The 16,369-nt window shown below is 33.2% G+C and overlaps 1 protein-coding gene across 2 annotated transcripts in view; it reads left to right on the plus strand.

Moving 5' to 3' along the window:
- The window catches only part of LOC149085202 (myosin regulatory light polypeptide 9-like), a 41,226-nt gene that overhangs the window by 14,114 nt on the left and 10,743 nt on the right, over positions 1-16,369 (plus strand). For both annotated transcript variants that reach the window (XM_089233065.1, XM_089233066.1), the window contains exon 2: positions 5,022-5,209. In XM_089233065.1, coding sequence (XP_089089191.1) covers positions 5,023-5,209 — 187 coding nt within the window. In that variant the 5' untranslated portion in view covers position 5,022. The remainder of the gene's footprint in view (positions 1-5,021; positions 5,210-16,369) is intronic.

Consider the following 16,369-nt stretch of genomic DNA (forward strand, 5'->3'; position numbering starts at 1 on the left):
TATTTTCATATGTATATCTGATATTTTTGATATATATATATATATATATATATGAGAATGATTTGATATTTTCTTTTCAGAATGGTTTCATATTTTCTTTTGAGAATGGTTTGATATTTTCACTTGAGAAGAGCTTGGTATTTTCAGTTGACGAGGGCTTGATATTTTCATTTGACAATGGGTTTGATATTTCCATTTGACATGGGTTAATGTTTTCATTTGAGAATGGTTTGACTTTTCAATTCAAATATCAAATCATTTTCTCAACTGAAAATATCAAATCATTTTCTCAACTGAAAATATCAAATCATTTTCTCAACTGAAAATATCAAATCATTTTCTCAACTGAAAATATCAAATCATTTTCTCAACTGAAAATATCAAATCATTTTCTCAACTGAAAATATCAAATCATTTTCTCAACTGAAAATATCAAATCATTTTCTCAACTGAAAATATCAAATCATTTTCTCAACTGAAAATATCAAATCATTTTCTCAACTGAAAATATCAAATCATTTTCTCAACTGAAAATATCAAATCATTTTCTCAACTGAAAATATCAAATCATTTTCTCAACTGAAAATATCAAATCATTTTCTCAACTGAAAATATCAATGCATTCTCAAATGAAAATATCAATGCATTCTCAAATGAAAAATATCAATGCATTCTCAAATGAAAATATCAATGCATTCTCAAATGAAAATATCAATGCATTCTCAAATGAAAATATCAATGCATTCTCAAATGAAAATATCATGTTTTTCAAATGAAAATATCATGTTTTTCAAATGAAAATATCATGTTTTTCAAATGAAAATATCATGTTTTTCAAATGAAAATATCATGTTTTTCAAATGAAAATATCATGTTTTTCAAATGAAAATATCATGTTTTTCAAATGAAAATATCATGTTTTTCAAATGAAAATATCATGTTTTTCAAATGAAAATATCATGTTTTTCAAATGAAAATATCATGTTTTTCAAATGAAAATATCAAACCCTTCTCAGCTGAAAATATCAAATCCTTGTCAAATGAAAATATCAAATCCTTTTCAAATGAAAATATCAAATCCTTGTCAAATGAAAATATCAAATCCTTTTCAAATGAAAATATCAAATCCTTGTCAAATGAAAATATCAAATCCATTTCAAATGAAAATATCAAATCCTTCTCAGCTGAAAATATCAAACCCTTCTCAGCTGAAAATATCAAATCCTTGTCAAATGAAAATATCAAATCCTTTTCAAATGAAAATATCAAATCCTTTTCAAATGAAAATATCAAGCCCTTCTTGACTGAAAATATCAAGCCCTTCTTGACTGAAAATATCAAGCCCTTCTTGACTGAAAATATCAAGCCCTTCTTGACTGAAAATATCAAATCATTCTCAAATGAAAATATCAAGCCCTTCTTGACTGAAAATATCAAGCCCTTCTTGACTGAAAATATCAAATCATTCTCAAATGAAAATATCAAGCCCTTCTTGACTGAAAATATCAAGCCCTTCTTGACTGAAAATATCAAATCATTCTCAAATGAAAATATCAAGCCCTTCTTGACTGAAAATATCAAGCCCTTCTTGACTGAAAATATCAAATCATTCTCAAATGAAAATATCAAGCCCTTCTTGACTGAAAATATCAAGCCCTTCTTGACTGAAAATATCAAATCATTCTCAAATGAAAATATCAAATCATTCTCAAATGAAAATATCAAATCATTCTCAAATGAAAATATCAAATCATTCTCAAATGAAAATATCAAATCATTCTCAAATGAAAATATCAAATCATTCTCAAATGAAAATATCAAATCATTCTCAAATGAAAATATCAAATCATTCTCAAATGAAAATATCAAATCATTCTCAAATGAAAATATCAAATCATTCTCAAATGAAAATATCAAATCATTCTCAAATGAAAATATCAAATCATTCTCAAATGAAAATATCAAATCATTCTCAAATGAAAATATCAAATCATTCTCAAATGAAAATATCAAATCATTGTCAAATGAAAATATCAAATCATTCTCAAATGAAAATATCAAATCATTCTCAAATGAAAATATCAAATCATTCTCAAATGAAAATATCAAATCATTCTCAAATGAAAATATCAAATCATTCTCAAATGAAAATATCAAATCATTCTCAAATGAAAATATCAAATCATTCTCAAATGAAAATATCAAATCATTCTCAAATGAAAATATAAAACTCTTCTCAGCTAAAAATATCAAACCCTTCTCAATGAAGGGTGAAAATATCAAATCATTCTCAAATGAAAATATTAAACTGTTCTCAACTGAAAATATTAAACTGTTCTCAACTGAAAATGTCAAACTGTTCTCAACTGAAAATGTCAAACTGTTCTCAACTGAAAATGTCAAACTGTTCTCAGCTGAAAATATCAAACCCTTAGCTGAAAATATCAAATCATCCTCAAATGAAAATATCAAAATCCTTTTTTCGACTGAAAAATATCAAACCCCTCTCAGCTGAAAATATCAAGCCATTCTCAAATGAAAATATCAAACCATTCCAGATTGAATACATCGGTTTATCTACTTATTAACCAATTTCTGATTGAAAAATTCAAAGAATTCATCTGTAAATTCATTGATATTTAAATGACGAAAATATCATACAGTTATACATATTGATACATTTAATGTCTATTTTTGACTGAAAATGTCAGATATGATATTTTGAAAATACATATTGGATACATATCGCGATATATATTATGATATATATCAATTGATGTATATAGACAACCCCTGATTCTGCCAAAGTGAAAGTTGTAGTTTTTCAGGTTATTTAGGGGGTGAGTTTATGTGAGGCTATGTGGTTTATTAATTTTTCTTTTGCTTAGTTTAAGGGTTCAAAAACTCATTTTGTATTAATGCTTTGAGTAATTATTAAAAGCTTCTATCTGGATAGAAAAAATCATTGTGTATTTACTACTTCATGGTCTTGGACTACTCATTGTACAGCAACTAACATTCATCATTCAAAATTATGGTACACATTTTGTGTATAGACGAAACAACAGTTTGCATAACAAAGCAGTTGGATTCATAAGAATATTCCGTTTTGTGACTTTGATTGCTACCCAGTAGCATTCTATTGTCTTCTGTATTTTTAGAACATGAAGCATAAACAATGTTTACAAAGCTCAGCAAAGAGCTAGAAATGAAAATGCTTTATTTGTTGAAAATGATTATGCTGGCATTGAACAGTAAAATGCAAACAAATCCCATTAAAATGGATGGACAATGCAATAAAACCATTTGGTTCACCTTGATTTATTTGACTTTGTAATTAACAAATTTTGCACTGTGTTTCTGGAAGTGGTTTCGAAGGAGGGTCATTCTTTGAAAACTTACATGTCTGCATAATTCGTTGTGTATTGTCGAAGAGAGTTGAAAAAAAAGAATTATCTGTGGTTGTGTGTGCTAGTACAATGTTTTGGCAACCAAATCATTCCAATAATTTGGCTTTGGCTTGAGTCAATCTTGTAGGATACTGAATTAGGATTAAGAAATAAAAATTTAATTTAAAACATTGTTAAAAATAAAAATAAATAAATTTTGGAGTTTTTCCCCGTAAGGTTATGATTATGTTGTTTTAGGGGTTATCCTCCCCCATGTCCTACTTTTTCTAATTTTTTTGAGTCGGAGCTCTGCATATATCGATACATCATTATATCGTGATGTAAAGTTGATGATGTATCACAATGTAAAATTTTAAATATCGCCCAGTCCTAACGAGTGCAATACAGTTGAATACCGTTATATACAGTTGAATACCAAAAATCTCATTTTAACAAACTCTTTTCTAATTTCTAAGACAAGTTTGCATAGGAACAATGTAAAGAGTTGGAATCCCTTTATAACAAAATTTTTTGTTTTAACGAAGTGATTTCTTTGGTCTCTTGGAGTTCGTTATAATAGGATTCAACTGTATTATATTAACCGACTAAAATACCATAGTAACCAATGCTGTTGCATTGTAACAACTGTAAGTATATATGTCCCATCTAGACCTAATGGAAGGATTGAAAAATTCCTATAGATCACAAAGTGTATGTGTTTATTTTTTCTCATTTTTATTTTGTCTATATTGTACTGCTTTGTGTATTGATGTTCACTGTGTTTTTTGTATTTTTGTCTAATTGTGTGTGTATTTGAAATAAAAAAAATAAAAGATGCATTTTCCATTAGTTAATGCAGTTCTTTTCCACATTTCCTCAAATTTTTTAATTCAGATATCACAAAAAGATATGATCATCTATGAATTTTTTATCGTTACTATTATCGCATAAATATTTCATTATCATTCAAAAAAAAGACATGTTCAAAGTTTGAATGAAATAAATTTGCACAATAATTGTTATTCAAATCGTTTTTGCACCATCTTTTCAACACTATATAGAAAATATGAGATTAAAACATCATGAATTGAAACATTGTCACATTTTTTTCTTACACATCCAGTAATTCTATTTTGATTTTTTTTTAATACCTTATTCTACATGGCCTTGAAATGCAGGCAAAAGAGAACTACAATGAAATCTTGATGTAATGATACTTCACAGAAGACCAAGAAAAAATACTGTGTTGTAGAGGGATTTATTGTTATATCGAGAGGCAGCAGTTTAACATTAGAGTATAGACATTTCCAAATAAGACTTGAAAAATATTGTTGTATAGGGAATAAACGTCATATTGAGTATCGTTGTAGTGAGTTTGTGTTACATTCTAAAAATGTATGAAATGTATGATATACACCTACATCTGAAATGCATGTGTATAGTAACCCTAGTATCTACAATTTTGTTTCAATAAGAAGCAATAACCAAATTATACATTTTTGTAAATTTAAATACTGAAAGTATTAAAATTGTATATTAAGTATTTAACGTGTGAATGAATTAATGAAGTTTTATTGCATCTTGAATATGATTTATGAATATATGATAACATGTTTTTTTAAATTTTGTCAGTATGTCAAACCGCAGATCTAGAGGGCATGCTGCTAATAAAAAACGTGCACAACGTATCACTTCCAATGTTTTTGGAATGTTTGATCAAGCACAGATTCAAGAGTTCAAAGAAGCATTTAACTTAATTGATCACAATCGAGATGGACTAATTGATAAAGAAGATTTGCATGACATGCTGGCATCTCTTGGTAATTTTGATTATTAAAGATATAAACTTGAGACATTTTTTCTCATTTAATTCTTCATTTTTGATTTTTTCATTATTCATAAAAGTTATTTTCCCTTGCTATTAACATAAGAAATAAATTACATTTAAAGAGACGTTACAGTTATCATATAAACATATTTTTCCTTTAAAATGAGGATAGAATGCCTTTTTCTAAATACATTTTGTTTATATATACATACCATTAGTATTGTTATACTGTTTGTGTATGTTACATATGAGCACAAATATTTTAAATCAGATTAAAGAGTTTTTAAAACAAAAAAAATACATAACATACCAATATTAGCACCTAAGGCAGCCTGAATATACAGTGTGCTAAAAAAGCAGCGAAGATGAAATTTGAAAACAAATAGCTTAGTGCAAAAACGAAATAAGAAAGTAATTTAAAATATTCAGTCGAAACAAAGTAGAAAATTGAATCGAAGAAACAAAGCCATCTCTGGGTTCTTCATCGGGGGAAACACCACAGAAAATGGCTGAAATAGCAAAAACGTTTCTGAAAGCACTTAGGTCTGAGCCTTAAACAAAAGTGCTTGTTCCACTACATTTTTGCCAATGCAGCACATAAGTCCAAACATAATCGACAGTGAAAAATCAATCACTCTGTACAAACAAACTTTCAACATAAATAAACTGTGAACAATAAACAAGAGATGCAGGAAATAATAGAAAATACAACTTGTGAAATAAACTCACCTCTTTCAAACAGAAAATAATTATTTTTGTTGTCGAAAAAACTCTGTGGAAAATATTTGAAAGTTAAGGCTGGTAGCTGTTGCCAACTATGGATTTCTTAAAGTTGTCTATTACATCAAACTAATCCCCAGTGTTATTACAAATGAACTTTATTCTGCTGAGTTGAGAGGAAATGATATTTTGAAAATTTTTTTGGCTAATAGAATTAAAATTAGAATATATATATATATATATATATATTTGTCTTTTATTTGGCAAAATAAAGTAAATTATGTTTTCTGGGGCACTTTAGTTATTTCTTACGGAAATTCGTGCATTCCACATTCTGTGGTATTCATACTTTTTCTTGCTTATCAAAAGTCTGTCTAATACAAATCGTTTTATTTGCATGTGAAAAATGCATTACTACAAATAAATTTACAACACACACACAAATTAGACATTTAATTACTAAAAGGTGCAGTCCAATTTTGATTGCCACTACTTCAAATTAAATACAATTTAACCTTGGACTACGAGTGTTTCACAAGACAAGTAAAAATTGTTAACAAATTTTGATTCGATTAACAACATGACAATATGAGCAAAAAATTTTAGAAGGTTGAACAGATTTTTCACTTGATGAACTATTGATATCTTTCAATACTAGTTGGGGGGGGGGGGACATTTTTCACTAAAATATTTTTTAAAAATTTTCTGTAAAGTATAAAACATTGTAAATGATAAATCAAGAACTTTGTTGCTTCTGATATGAGAAAAAAATATATGACACTCCTAAATAAGTAATAATCTATTATTTATGAGAAATTTAAATTTTCAAAAACATTGTTCCTCCCTCCAATATGGGCAGGAGTGAGATATTGGAATGGGAAGAATGGAACAATAATTAAAAAGCAAAAATTTAATTAACATTGAAGTGCAATAAATTTAACCCTTCAAGCGAGTTTTAAAATTTTCCTGATCTGCATTAAAACTGCCACATTGAAAATAAAAGAGTGAGAGACATTCGGGAGATAGTACCCCAAGATATTTCGGGTAACTGAAATAAAGCAGATTAAGTTTGATGAGATATCTCTGGATTGCTGCTGTAAGGGTTAAACTAAATTTATAATTGTAAGAACTGTTCAAATCGTAAATCACAACATTGATAAAGCTTTAAAAAATTATATTCCTATGACCAGATTTAAATAAAATAATAGCACACTATATGAAAAATTTAAAGAAAAAAAAATTGTATCTGTTCAAGAGAACAAAAAATTACTATAGATTCATCAAAAACAGTAATGAAAACATCTGAAATTTTTAATGCCTCTAAATACAAGAAAACTATTTAATTGTCACATTATCAAATATTTTCAAACTAATAAGCCAATTAAAGAAATAAAATTGAGGATGTCCCATTCCTCCCTATAGTGTATTCATGTATAAAAAAGTCTCAAACACAAAATATATAGCTTTTAAGCTGTCTATCAATGCCTCAATTATACTTAGAAATGTTCTCTTCTTACTATTATCCGTCCAATTTGAATTCAAAAAGTTATGAAACTAAAAAATTATTTCACAAAATCATTCAAATTTTGTGAAACCATTTTAATAATGTAATCAAATGTACCTTTTGAATGGTGAAAATGATTTTTTTTAAATTTATAACAAGGTAAGTCTTCTTTGTCCAAAGTATGTTCGCAATAGATGTTAAGCAGTAAAAGCTTCATACATTGGGGAAAAAACTAGAGCAAATTAAAGTAATTTATTTACATGTGAAAGCAACTGTTCCACTCCTCCCTACTTTCCCCTACATATGAATCGTTTATTTCAGAAAGGGCACAAGTCACTTTTTTTTAAAATTTATTTATTTATAGGAATGGCCACTGTGGGAGTAGATACGAACAGTTTTATGTGTCTTCAGTTTTATGTGTCTAGTTTAAATTTTTAAAAATGTGACATGCCCTTTCTGAAATAAACGATCCATATGTATACCAAAACCTCCTAGATGAGGACAAGTCGATGAGAGGCTTTGTGCACTTGGCATATTCGTGTTGTTGTTTTGGGCTGCTGGTTGATAACACATGTCTAACTTCACACTCATAATATACGACATGTCAACAATCACAACATGAATTTATTTACAGAAAATACACAACATATGAAACGTTATCAACATACACTGCTCAAAACAATTAGGGGAGCACATGGTTTTAACAAAATTACGCAAAGATGTGTACCGATAAGTAACATAAAATGAATCATCCATAATTTAAAGCCTAGCAGGAAACGGAAGAAGAAAACTTCATATGCAAATCAAAGTTCATGACGTCAAAAACCAGAAAAAGGAGATAAGGGCAGAAATCGGGATGTTGCAGGAACGTCTGTTTTACTGCCGTAACTGTGAAATTCGATTGCGCAGTATTTTTTCTTTGAGACAAGGTGACTTGAGGATGTCTCAACAATGTGATTTACTGGAATCCATGGCATGGCGTGTTATAGGCAGACTGGAATCCGGGCAAACACAACGTAGTGTCGCGGACGCTGTTGGAGTCGCCAGAAGTGTTGTTGCAAGGCTGTGGAATCAATTCCAAGAAACAGGAAATGTTAGACGTTGACCAGGGCAAGGTCGGCCACACGCCACTACAGCAACTGATGACCGGTATAGGCGGTTAACAGCCCGTCGAAACAGAACAGAGAATGCTACGCAGCTGCAAAGACGGTTGCTCTTGGCAACAGGACAAAGGGTGTCCAGCCAAACAGTACGTAATCAGCTTCATGAGGGAGGGCTCTATGCACGTAGGCCAATGGTCTGCATTCTGTTGACCCCACGCCACCGTGCGGCCCGAAGAAGATGGGCTGCTGAACATCGAGATTGGGAGCAACATGATTGGAGCCAAGTGCTGTTTACAGACGAGTTCCGATTCAGTCTGGAGTGTGACACCCAACGTGTTCTGGTATGGAGGGACAGGGGCACTCGAAATAACCCCGCATTCGTTCATGAAAGGTCACAATACAGACGAGCTGGTTGGATGGTATGGGGTGGAATCAGCATAGGCAGACGTGCGGACCTGCATATCATTCGGAATGGCACTTTGACGGCCCGAAGGTATGCAGACGAGATACTGCGACCTCATGTCATCCCTTACGCTGGAGCCATTGGAGATTCCTTTGTTTTCCAGGATGATAATGCCCGACCGCATAGAGCTCGTCTGGTGGAGAACATGCTTGAAGCTGAAACAATACAGCGTATAGAATGGCCAGCGTGCTCTCCTGACCTGAATCCAATCGAGCATGTTTGGGACATGCTCGGACGACACATTGCTGCGCGACCAAGGCCGCCTGTTACTGTCCGAGACTTGCAGATTGCACTTCTTGAGGAGTGGAACAGTATTCCCCAAAGTCTGATCGATAACCTCATCGCATCCATGGCAAACAGGTGTGCAGCAGTCTTAGCTGTTCGAGGAGACCACACGCCCTATTAAAACTCATGCATCATGTCTAAACAGTACTTTTTTTTTATCGTTTACATGTAACCAAATTGTTGCCCTAAATCATCTTTTCATGTTTTTTCCATATTTTCGAAGAATTAAAGCTTAATTCCAAATTTTTTTACGTCTTTTTTCTGTATTGCGCATTGATATGCGTGTACTATCCATTGTATGCCAATGCGTGGCTGTCTCGCACGGTTTTCTTCACTTTTTTGCTTGCTCCCCTAATTGTTTTGAGCAGTGTATATACACTACTTTACTGCATACCAACTCTGGTCATATATCGCCATACGCAATTTTCAATCAGTGGAGTTGGGTGTGAAATGAAGGCGCCATCTATCAGTAGTCATCTCAGACTTGGCAGGTAAAGAACTTGTTTTTGACGTTCTATGCCCAGATTTGAACCCATGGACCTTGGCGGTAACCTTCGTAGTGGAAGATGAGCATCTTACCACTGCACCACACTCGGGCACAACATATATACACTGGCTCGCAACAGCTATATATATATATTTTTTCTTCCAGTCGCTTGGCAAGCGTAATCTACATAGTCGCTTTTAACGCCAAGCATTGGCGAAACCCACCGTCAATCTCACACTTTATTTGAGAGACAAAACCGAACCTTGTGACCGTATTGGGAGATGTAAGTTCTTATCACTGGAACGTGATGAGTCATCCTGAACGACTTCATCCAACAGCAGAAATAGCGGCTTTAATCTGTCAATGTTGACCACCTTTTCTTTGTCATTTACTTCCACTATAAAGTCCATGGTCAATCTACACACAACACAGAATAGGCCTTCGTACAGGACCTGAAGAGACTTCATGAAGGCCATGGCAGATGAAGACATGAGTGCAGGTGGTGAGCTTCTTCAGAATAGATCTTTGGAAGTCCATGCCACACAGGATTTTTGACGTGATGATGATCCTCTGCAATTGGGCAATGTAGTCGGAAGGGTTGGACAATGACTGATTTGTCGTACAGCTGACCAGGAAGATGAAGTGCAGAACCATAAGTCAGCTGGGCTGTTGAAGCATCAAGGTCACTCCTGTATGCTGACCTTAACCCAAGAAGGACCAATGGGAGAACCTTGTACCAGTCTGAGTTGAGGACTTGTTTTATCATGTGGCACATCAAAGCTTGCTTAAGTTGCCTATGGAACCTTTCCATTGCACTGTGAAGTATATGCAGCCGTCCTTGCAATTTGGATGCCAAGCATTTGGGAAAAGAGCATGAAAAAAACCAGTTTCAAACTGTCCATTCCGCGCATGTTATCTTCTGAGGCATACCAAATCATGCAATTCACCCATGTACCAATGCTCTGGCATCACTTTCAGTCGTCATATCAGATAGTGGCACTACCTTGAATGTGACCTTCACTGAGATCTCTCATTTGCCTTAACAGCATTGGGGGTGAGCGATTCCCTTACTCAACATCCTCAAGTAATGTTTAAATTTTTTTATGAGAAATTTCAAATTCTGAAAACAAACAGGATTTTAGGTGAGAATAAGACCGATCTGATGGAGGACCACAAACTACGTCAGTAACATGTGACAGTATTTCAGCGTCTAATGACACAACTAATGTGTCAAATTTTGTCTGCTCAACAGTAATACTAGACACCCTGAAACTGGACTTGAGTTGAACAAAAAATAGTTTCACATTGTTCGGCCAAAAATTTGGTACTTTCACAGTAGCATGATCACATTGTGATTCAACTTTCTCATCCAGAATTTACAGGTTTTGGATCCCTCATTATGACCATGTAAACTTCAATACTAATATAAGAATGGAATTGCACTCTTAACACCCCAGAGGACACATAAGAAAGTGTATATAAGAATCTGGCCTACCTTTACTCAGCTACATGCCAATTATTTAACCCTTCAATGAGCAGCACCATATATATCTGCTCAAAGTTGTGGTGAATCTGGACAGTGCTGTATATATCTGGCTGACCTGATCAGTTGCCTTCCCCTACTTTCTTTGTGTTTAAACTGTCACCCATGCAGTTAACGAGCTCCTCCTCCAATAATCAGAAGAGATCATGCCATTGTAGGGTGCTCTGTACGGCTACACAATACAGAAAGCACATGGTAACAATGCTATTATCCCTTGCAATGAACTGCTATCTCGAGGAGCAAATGTGCAAAGTGTTGTGATGAAAGAGGATTATTGAAGTTGTTTGTCGTCTGCCATGTTTTTTTTCCATGTCCAAAAATAGAGTTATCACTTTTTTTTCTTTTACTCAATTATTTCTTCTATATTTGATTTTCTTTCAATTTTTTGAAACTTTCAGATGATAATTAGTTTAGAAATGGATTTGATATAGAAACTTACGTTTCGAAATAACTATGAACCTCAAACCCCCACCCCTTGAGCTGAATTTTTTTTCATAGTAAAAGGAATCCCCCTTCACCCTCTCATCATAAACTGACTTATTTCTCACTAAACTGATGCTGTATAAAATTTTCCACTAAGATAATGCTATTTAAAATTTTCCACTAAGATAATGCTATTTAAAATTTTCCACTAAGATAATGCTATATAAAATTTTCCACTAAGATAATGCTGTATAAAATTATCTGTTTTCATTTAAATTTTGATATTGTAACTAAGCCATCCATTCTATCTCTCTAACAGACTGAACCATCCCCAAAAATTAAGTCCTATTTCTGTTTCTTCTGACTGTTTTAAATATAGTTTGTTTTCCTCATACCTATAGTTGAATGGAACAAACTCTCCCCTCAACTATCATTGATCACAGTCTGTCACATTCAAACACATTCTTTTGTATTGGTCTCAACAAACAATATTGTATGAGTAAATATCACCTACCATCTCTCATCATTATCTATGCGCATTATTTCCTCAATAACCTCACTCTATAAATCAAGTTTATTACACTGCTGATGCATTTGAAAAACCTCAAAATTTTAGTATCCATTGCGCATTTTTCACATTCTGTGCAAACATCAAATTTGAATATTACCATAGTTATTTTAAAATTGTGAAACGGTTGGCCCTACATTGCAGCCAGTTCTTTGAAGTTTTTGAAGTGACATTTTCCCAAACCTGCATAATCCTCCAATCCAAATTTATCACATTACTGAGTTTAAGCGAAAGGTCTAACCACCCCCATGAGCCAGTATAATAGTGTTATTTTGCTGGAAAAAGCGTAACCCCCCAAGAAGATATTAAACTTTTAAACGCCTCCCCCTGAGAGAAAAATCCTGCCTACACCTATGATCATATTTACCTCTTTGGACGTAATCTTGCCTGTTCTTTCCGTGATTGACAAATGTTTAAGTAGTCCATTTTCCCTCAATATTCAGGAAAAAAAATTCCCTGCTCGTGCCAGTATCATTGTTGTAAGGAAAAGAAATGATCGGGCTCAGAATTGGCGATTTCTATGCCCCACACAAATCACTATACAGTATTTGTGAGCCAATCAGGAAGATTCTACGCCAAAATAAGAAATGAAATAGGATGTTGTGTTTCAAAATGTGGCAAACTTTCTAGGTAGTCTGTGTGAATGAGAGAGAGACGTTTATGGCAAATAATGCAGAGACCTTCTATATCTAGGAGGTGCTGGTCAAGGACATTGAAGCCTCGTGTAAGATGCATATAATTTTTGTCAAAGAATTAAAAAAAAAAAAAGATTAAAATTGTTTCGTACATTTTTTAGTAATTTTTTTACCATTACTGATTAAAAAGTAAATAAATAAGTAAACATTAAACATTTTTCTCGAGTGAAAATTTATACAATTTATTGGAATTCTCGAAGTTAGAACGCACTAAGGAAATGTTATCGGACAGGCTGCGACTTTGAATCTGACGTATAAGAGCTAATGATAAACTTTGAAAGTTATATAAGCCGTGACTTCATTATGGAAAACTGCGATAATTTTGTAATTTTTTTACAAACAAATAGAAATACAACGCCACAACAGACAAAATGCCCAACGAGGTGGCTGATAAAAAGATGCCCATAAAAATATGGTTGTCATATATTTCAAAAATACAGCAACCCAATTAAAAATGCAATTAACACAAATTATAAACAATATATACACATGATAAAATATTATACAATGCCCATAAAGAATACTTATGGTTGTCTTATTCTAAGAATGGATAGCTTCTCGATTTACCCCAACATGTTTATTGTACTTCTTTTTAAACGTGTCAATTGTGTTACAATTTACTACCTCCGGGGGTAAGCTATTCCATTTATTAACAACCCTATTCGAGAAAAATTCCCTGCGACACCATAACCTTGCATTGTCCCTCACCAATCGATACTGGTGTCCCCTAGTAAAAGCAGTCGATTGGCGGTGTACTAAAAGTTCATGGTCCATCCTATCCATCCCATTGAAAATTTTAAACACTTCGATCATATCTCCTCGACACCTGCGTTCATCCAATGTAAACATATTCAAAAAATGAAGTCTCTCTTCATAACTCAAGCCCTGTGTGCCAATAAGGATACGCGTAGCTCTTCTCTGCACCCCTTCAACCAAGTCCATGTCCCTCTGTAGGTATGGTCTCCAAAACCTTACAGCATAACCTAGTCCAGGACGAACTAAGCCATGAAAAAGCGGAAGAATGATTTTAGGAGAACGCGAAGAGACCTTTTTGAAAATGAGACCACAAGCATTTTATTCGCTTTTTTGACCACCGCTGAACAATGTTCAGAAAACCTAAGTCGCTCGTCAATGAGAATTCCCAAATCGGTGACCCTAGTTGAATCCGGGATAGTGACACCATTCAAAACCACCACCATTCAATGACACCATTAAACGAGCTTTACTAGATATTTTCATGTGATATTTCCATAAGCTTGTAAATAATTTCATTATTTGCAATCAAATACTCTGTTGTGAATGTAAAAACGTTGATAATCGAGATTTTCATGTAATAATATTGATTTATATCTTTCAATTAAAACAATGATCTTTTTGTATGAATCAAAAAAGTAAAAAAAAAGTAGTGGAAATGATAATTTTTCATTTTTCTCCAGAAAATCAGGGGAATTTGATTTCCTGTGTTTCGTAAACTTTTAAACACTCAGTGAGGAAATTGTGGCTAACCCGCAATAGGCCGATTCAAATCATTGACTATTGTTGCGATGGGAGGATTTCTAATCACCAAAAATCCAGCTCCCTGCTGGTGAGAATGGGGGAAAGCATCGTCTTTCCCGAACAGGCCCTGCCCATTTTCAAAAGATTTATCTGAATGTGTGTAATGTCGAGGGTTAATGTTCTGGCATCATCCACAAAGGATCACCACATTTTGGCTGCTGGCTGTGTTGGTGGATAACACATATCTGACTCTACACTCATAATATACTGCATGTCAACAATCACAACATGAATTTATTTACAAAAATACACAACACACGAAATGACATCAACATATATACACACTGGCTCACAACAACTATAGTAATACCTCAGTTTTCGTTGACTTCGGTTATTGTCGGTTTTCGTTAATTTTTTCTGCAAAAAATTTGTCTCGGTTTCTGTCAGTTGCTTCAGATTTCATCTATGTGCCACACTTGACCACCTTTGCTCACTTGACTTCGCTGCTAATTTTCATTATCCTGCTCAGTGTGGCATTTCTTGTGTGAGCATCACCTTGTGCCTCTAGCCAAACAATTCCATGGAACCAAAGAAAATTTCCAAAGTCAGCAGCTCTTCAAAGAAGAAGGCCAAGAACACGATCAAGTTGAAGAAGGAAATCATTGAAAAATACGAGAGTGGCATTAAAATTGCTGTAGTTTGAAGTATGGGTGGGACGTCACCATCCACGATAGGTTCCATTATGGCGAAAAAAGAAGCAATAAAGAAGGCTAATGTAACAAAAGGTTTGAATGTGCTAACGAAATAGAGATCGCAAGCAATTGAAGATGTCAAACAGTTATTACTAATTTGGATCAATCAGAAACAGTTAGATGGCAATTCTGTTTCAGAGGCCATCATATGTGAAAAGGCAGAAACTGATGTATGCCAATCTCATTAAGAAAAATGCCTCGCACAAGTGCACTTATTACGAACAGAGTCTGGTTTGAAAAATTCGAAAGGTGTACTGGAATGCACAGTGTTACTAAGCACAGTGCAAATGCAAGCTTGGATATGTCTGGGGCCGAAAATTTTGTGTTCTAATTCAAGTGAACTCAGATTGTGCCCCAAGAAGTGACCCTATATAACTAAGATCCTTATGCAGGGAGATTCTCCCTTCCAAACAATAATATCTGCACCTCTCTCTCTCTCCCTTCTTGCTGTCTTCCATATGCTAATAAGAGTCTTCAGAAAGGTACAAAAATGTAAATTCCATGTTAAATTTTCATTTATTCTTTACATTAGTCTTTTATATTCATTTTTAAAATAATAAGAAATTATTATTTTTAGTACTAAACACTATTTTTTTTGTTCTCTATAAAATGTGTTTTTTGTATTATTTTGGAGAGTCTAAAACGAATTAATTGGATTTACATGTGGAATTAATTGATATTGAAATAATTGCCTCAGTTTTCGTCAGTTTCGGATTTCGTCGATTGTTTTCGTATGGATTATCGGTGAAAATCAAGGTATCACTGTATGTTTTTTCTTCTTCCAGTCGCTTGGCGCACGTACTCTGCATAGTCGTTTTTAATGCCAATCATTTGTGAAGCTCCACCACATCATATAGTCTATTAAGTGTCACATGATTACAGCTAAGTGAGCAATCAGTGTTTTCTGCAGTGAAAGAGAGAACTATCTTAATGCACTGAGGGTCCGGGCCAATTTTTTTTAACTCCTTTCATTATTTTAATGAAAGACCAGATTAAATAATTTATTGTATTTTCTCATATGTCTATTAATGAAAAACTTCAACAGTTATATAAATTTTGTTAAAACAGTTATATTTATTGAGACACCACTGACTATGGTAGTGGTGTTCATA

This window comes from Pholcus phalangioides, unplaced genomic scaffold, assembly GCF_987345545.1.
Source record: "Pholcus phalangioides strain wild (caught in Gottingen) unplaced genomic scaffold, Ppha-v1.0 ptg000007l_1, whole genome shotgun sequence".
Taxonomy (NCBI): Eukaryota; Metazoa; Arthropoda; class Arachnida; order Araneae; family Pholcidae; genus Pholcus; species Pholcus phalangioides.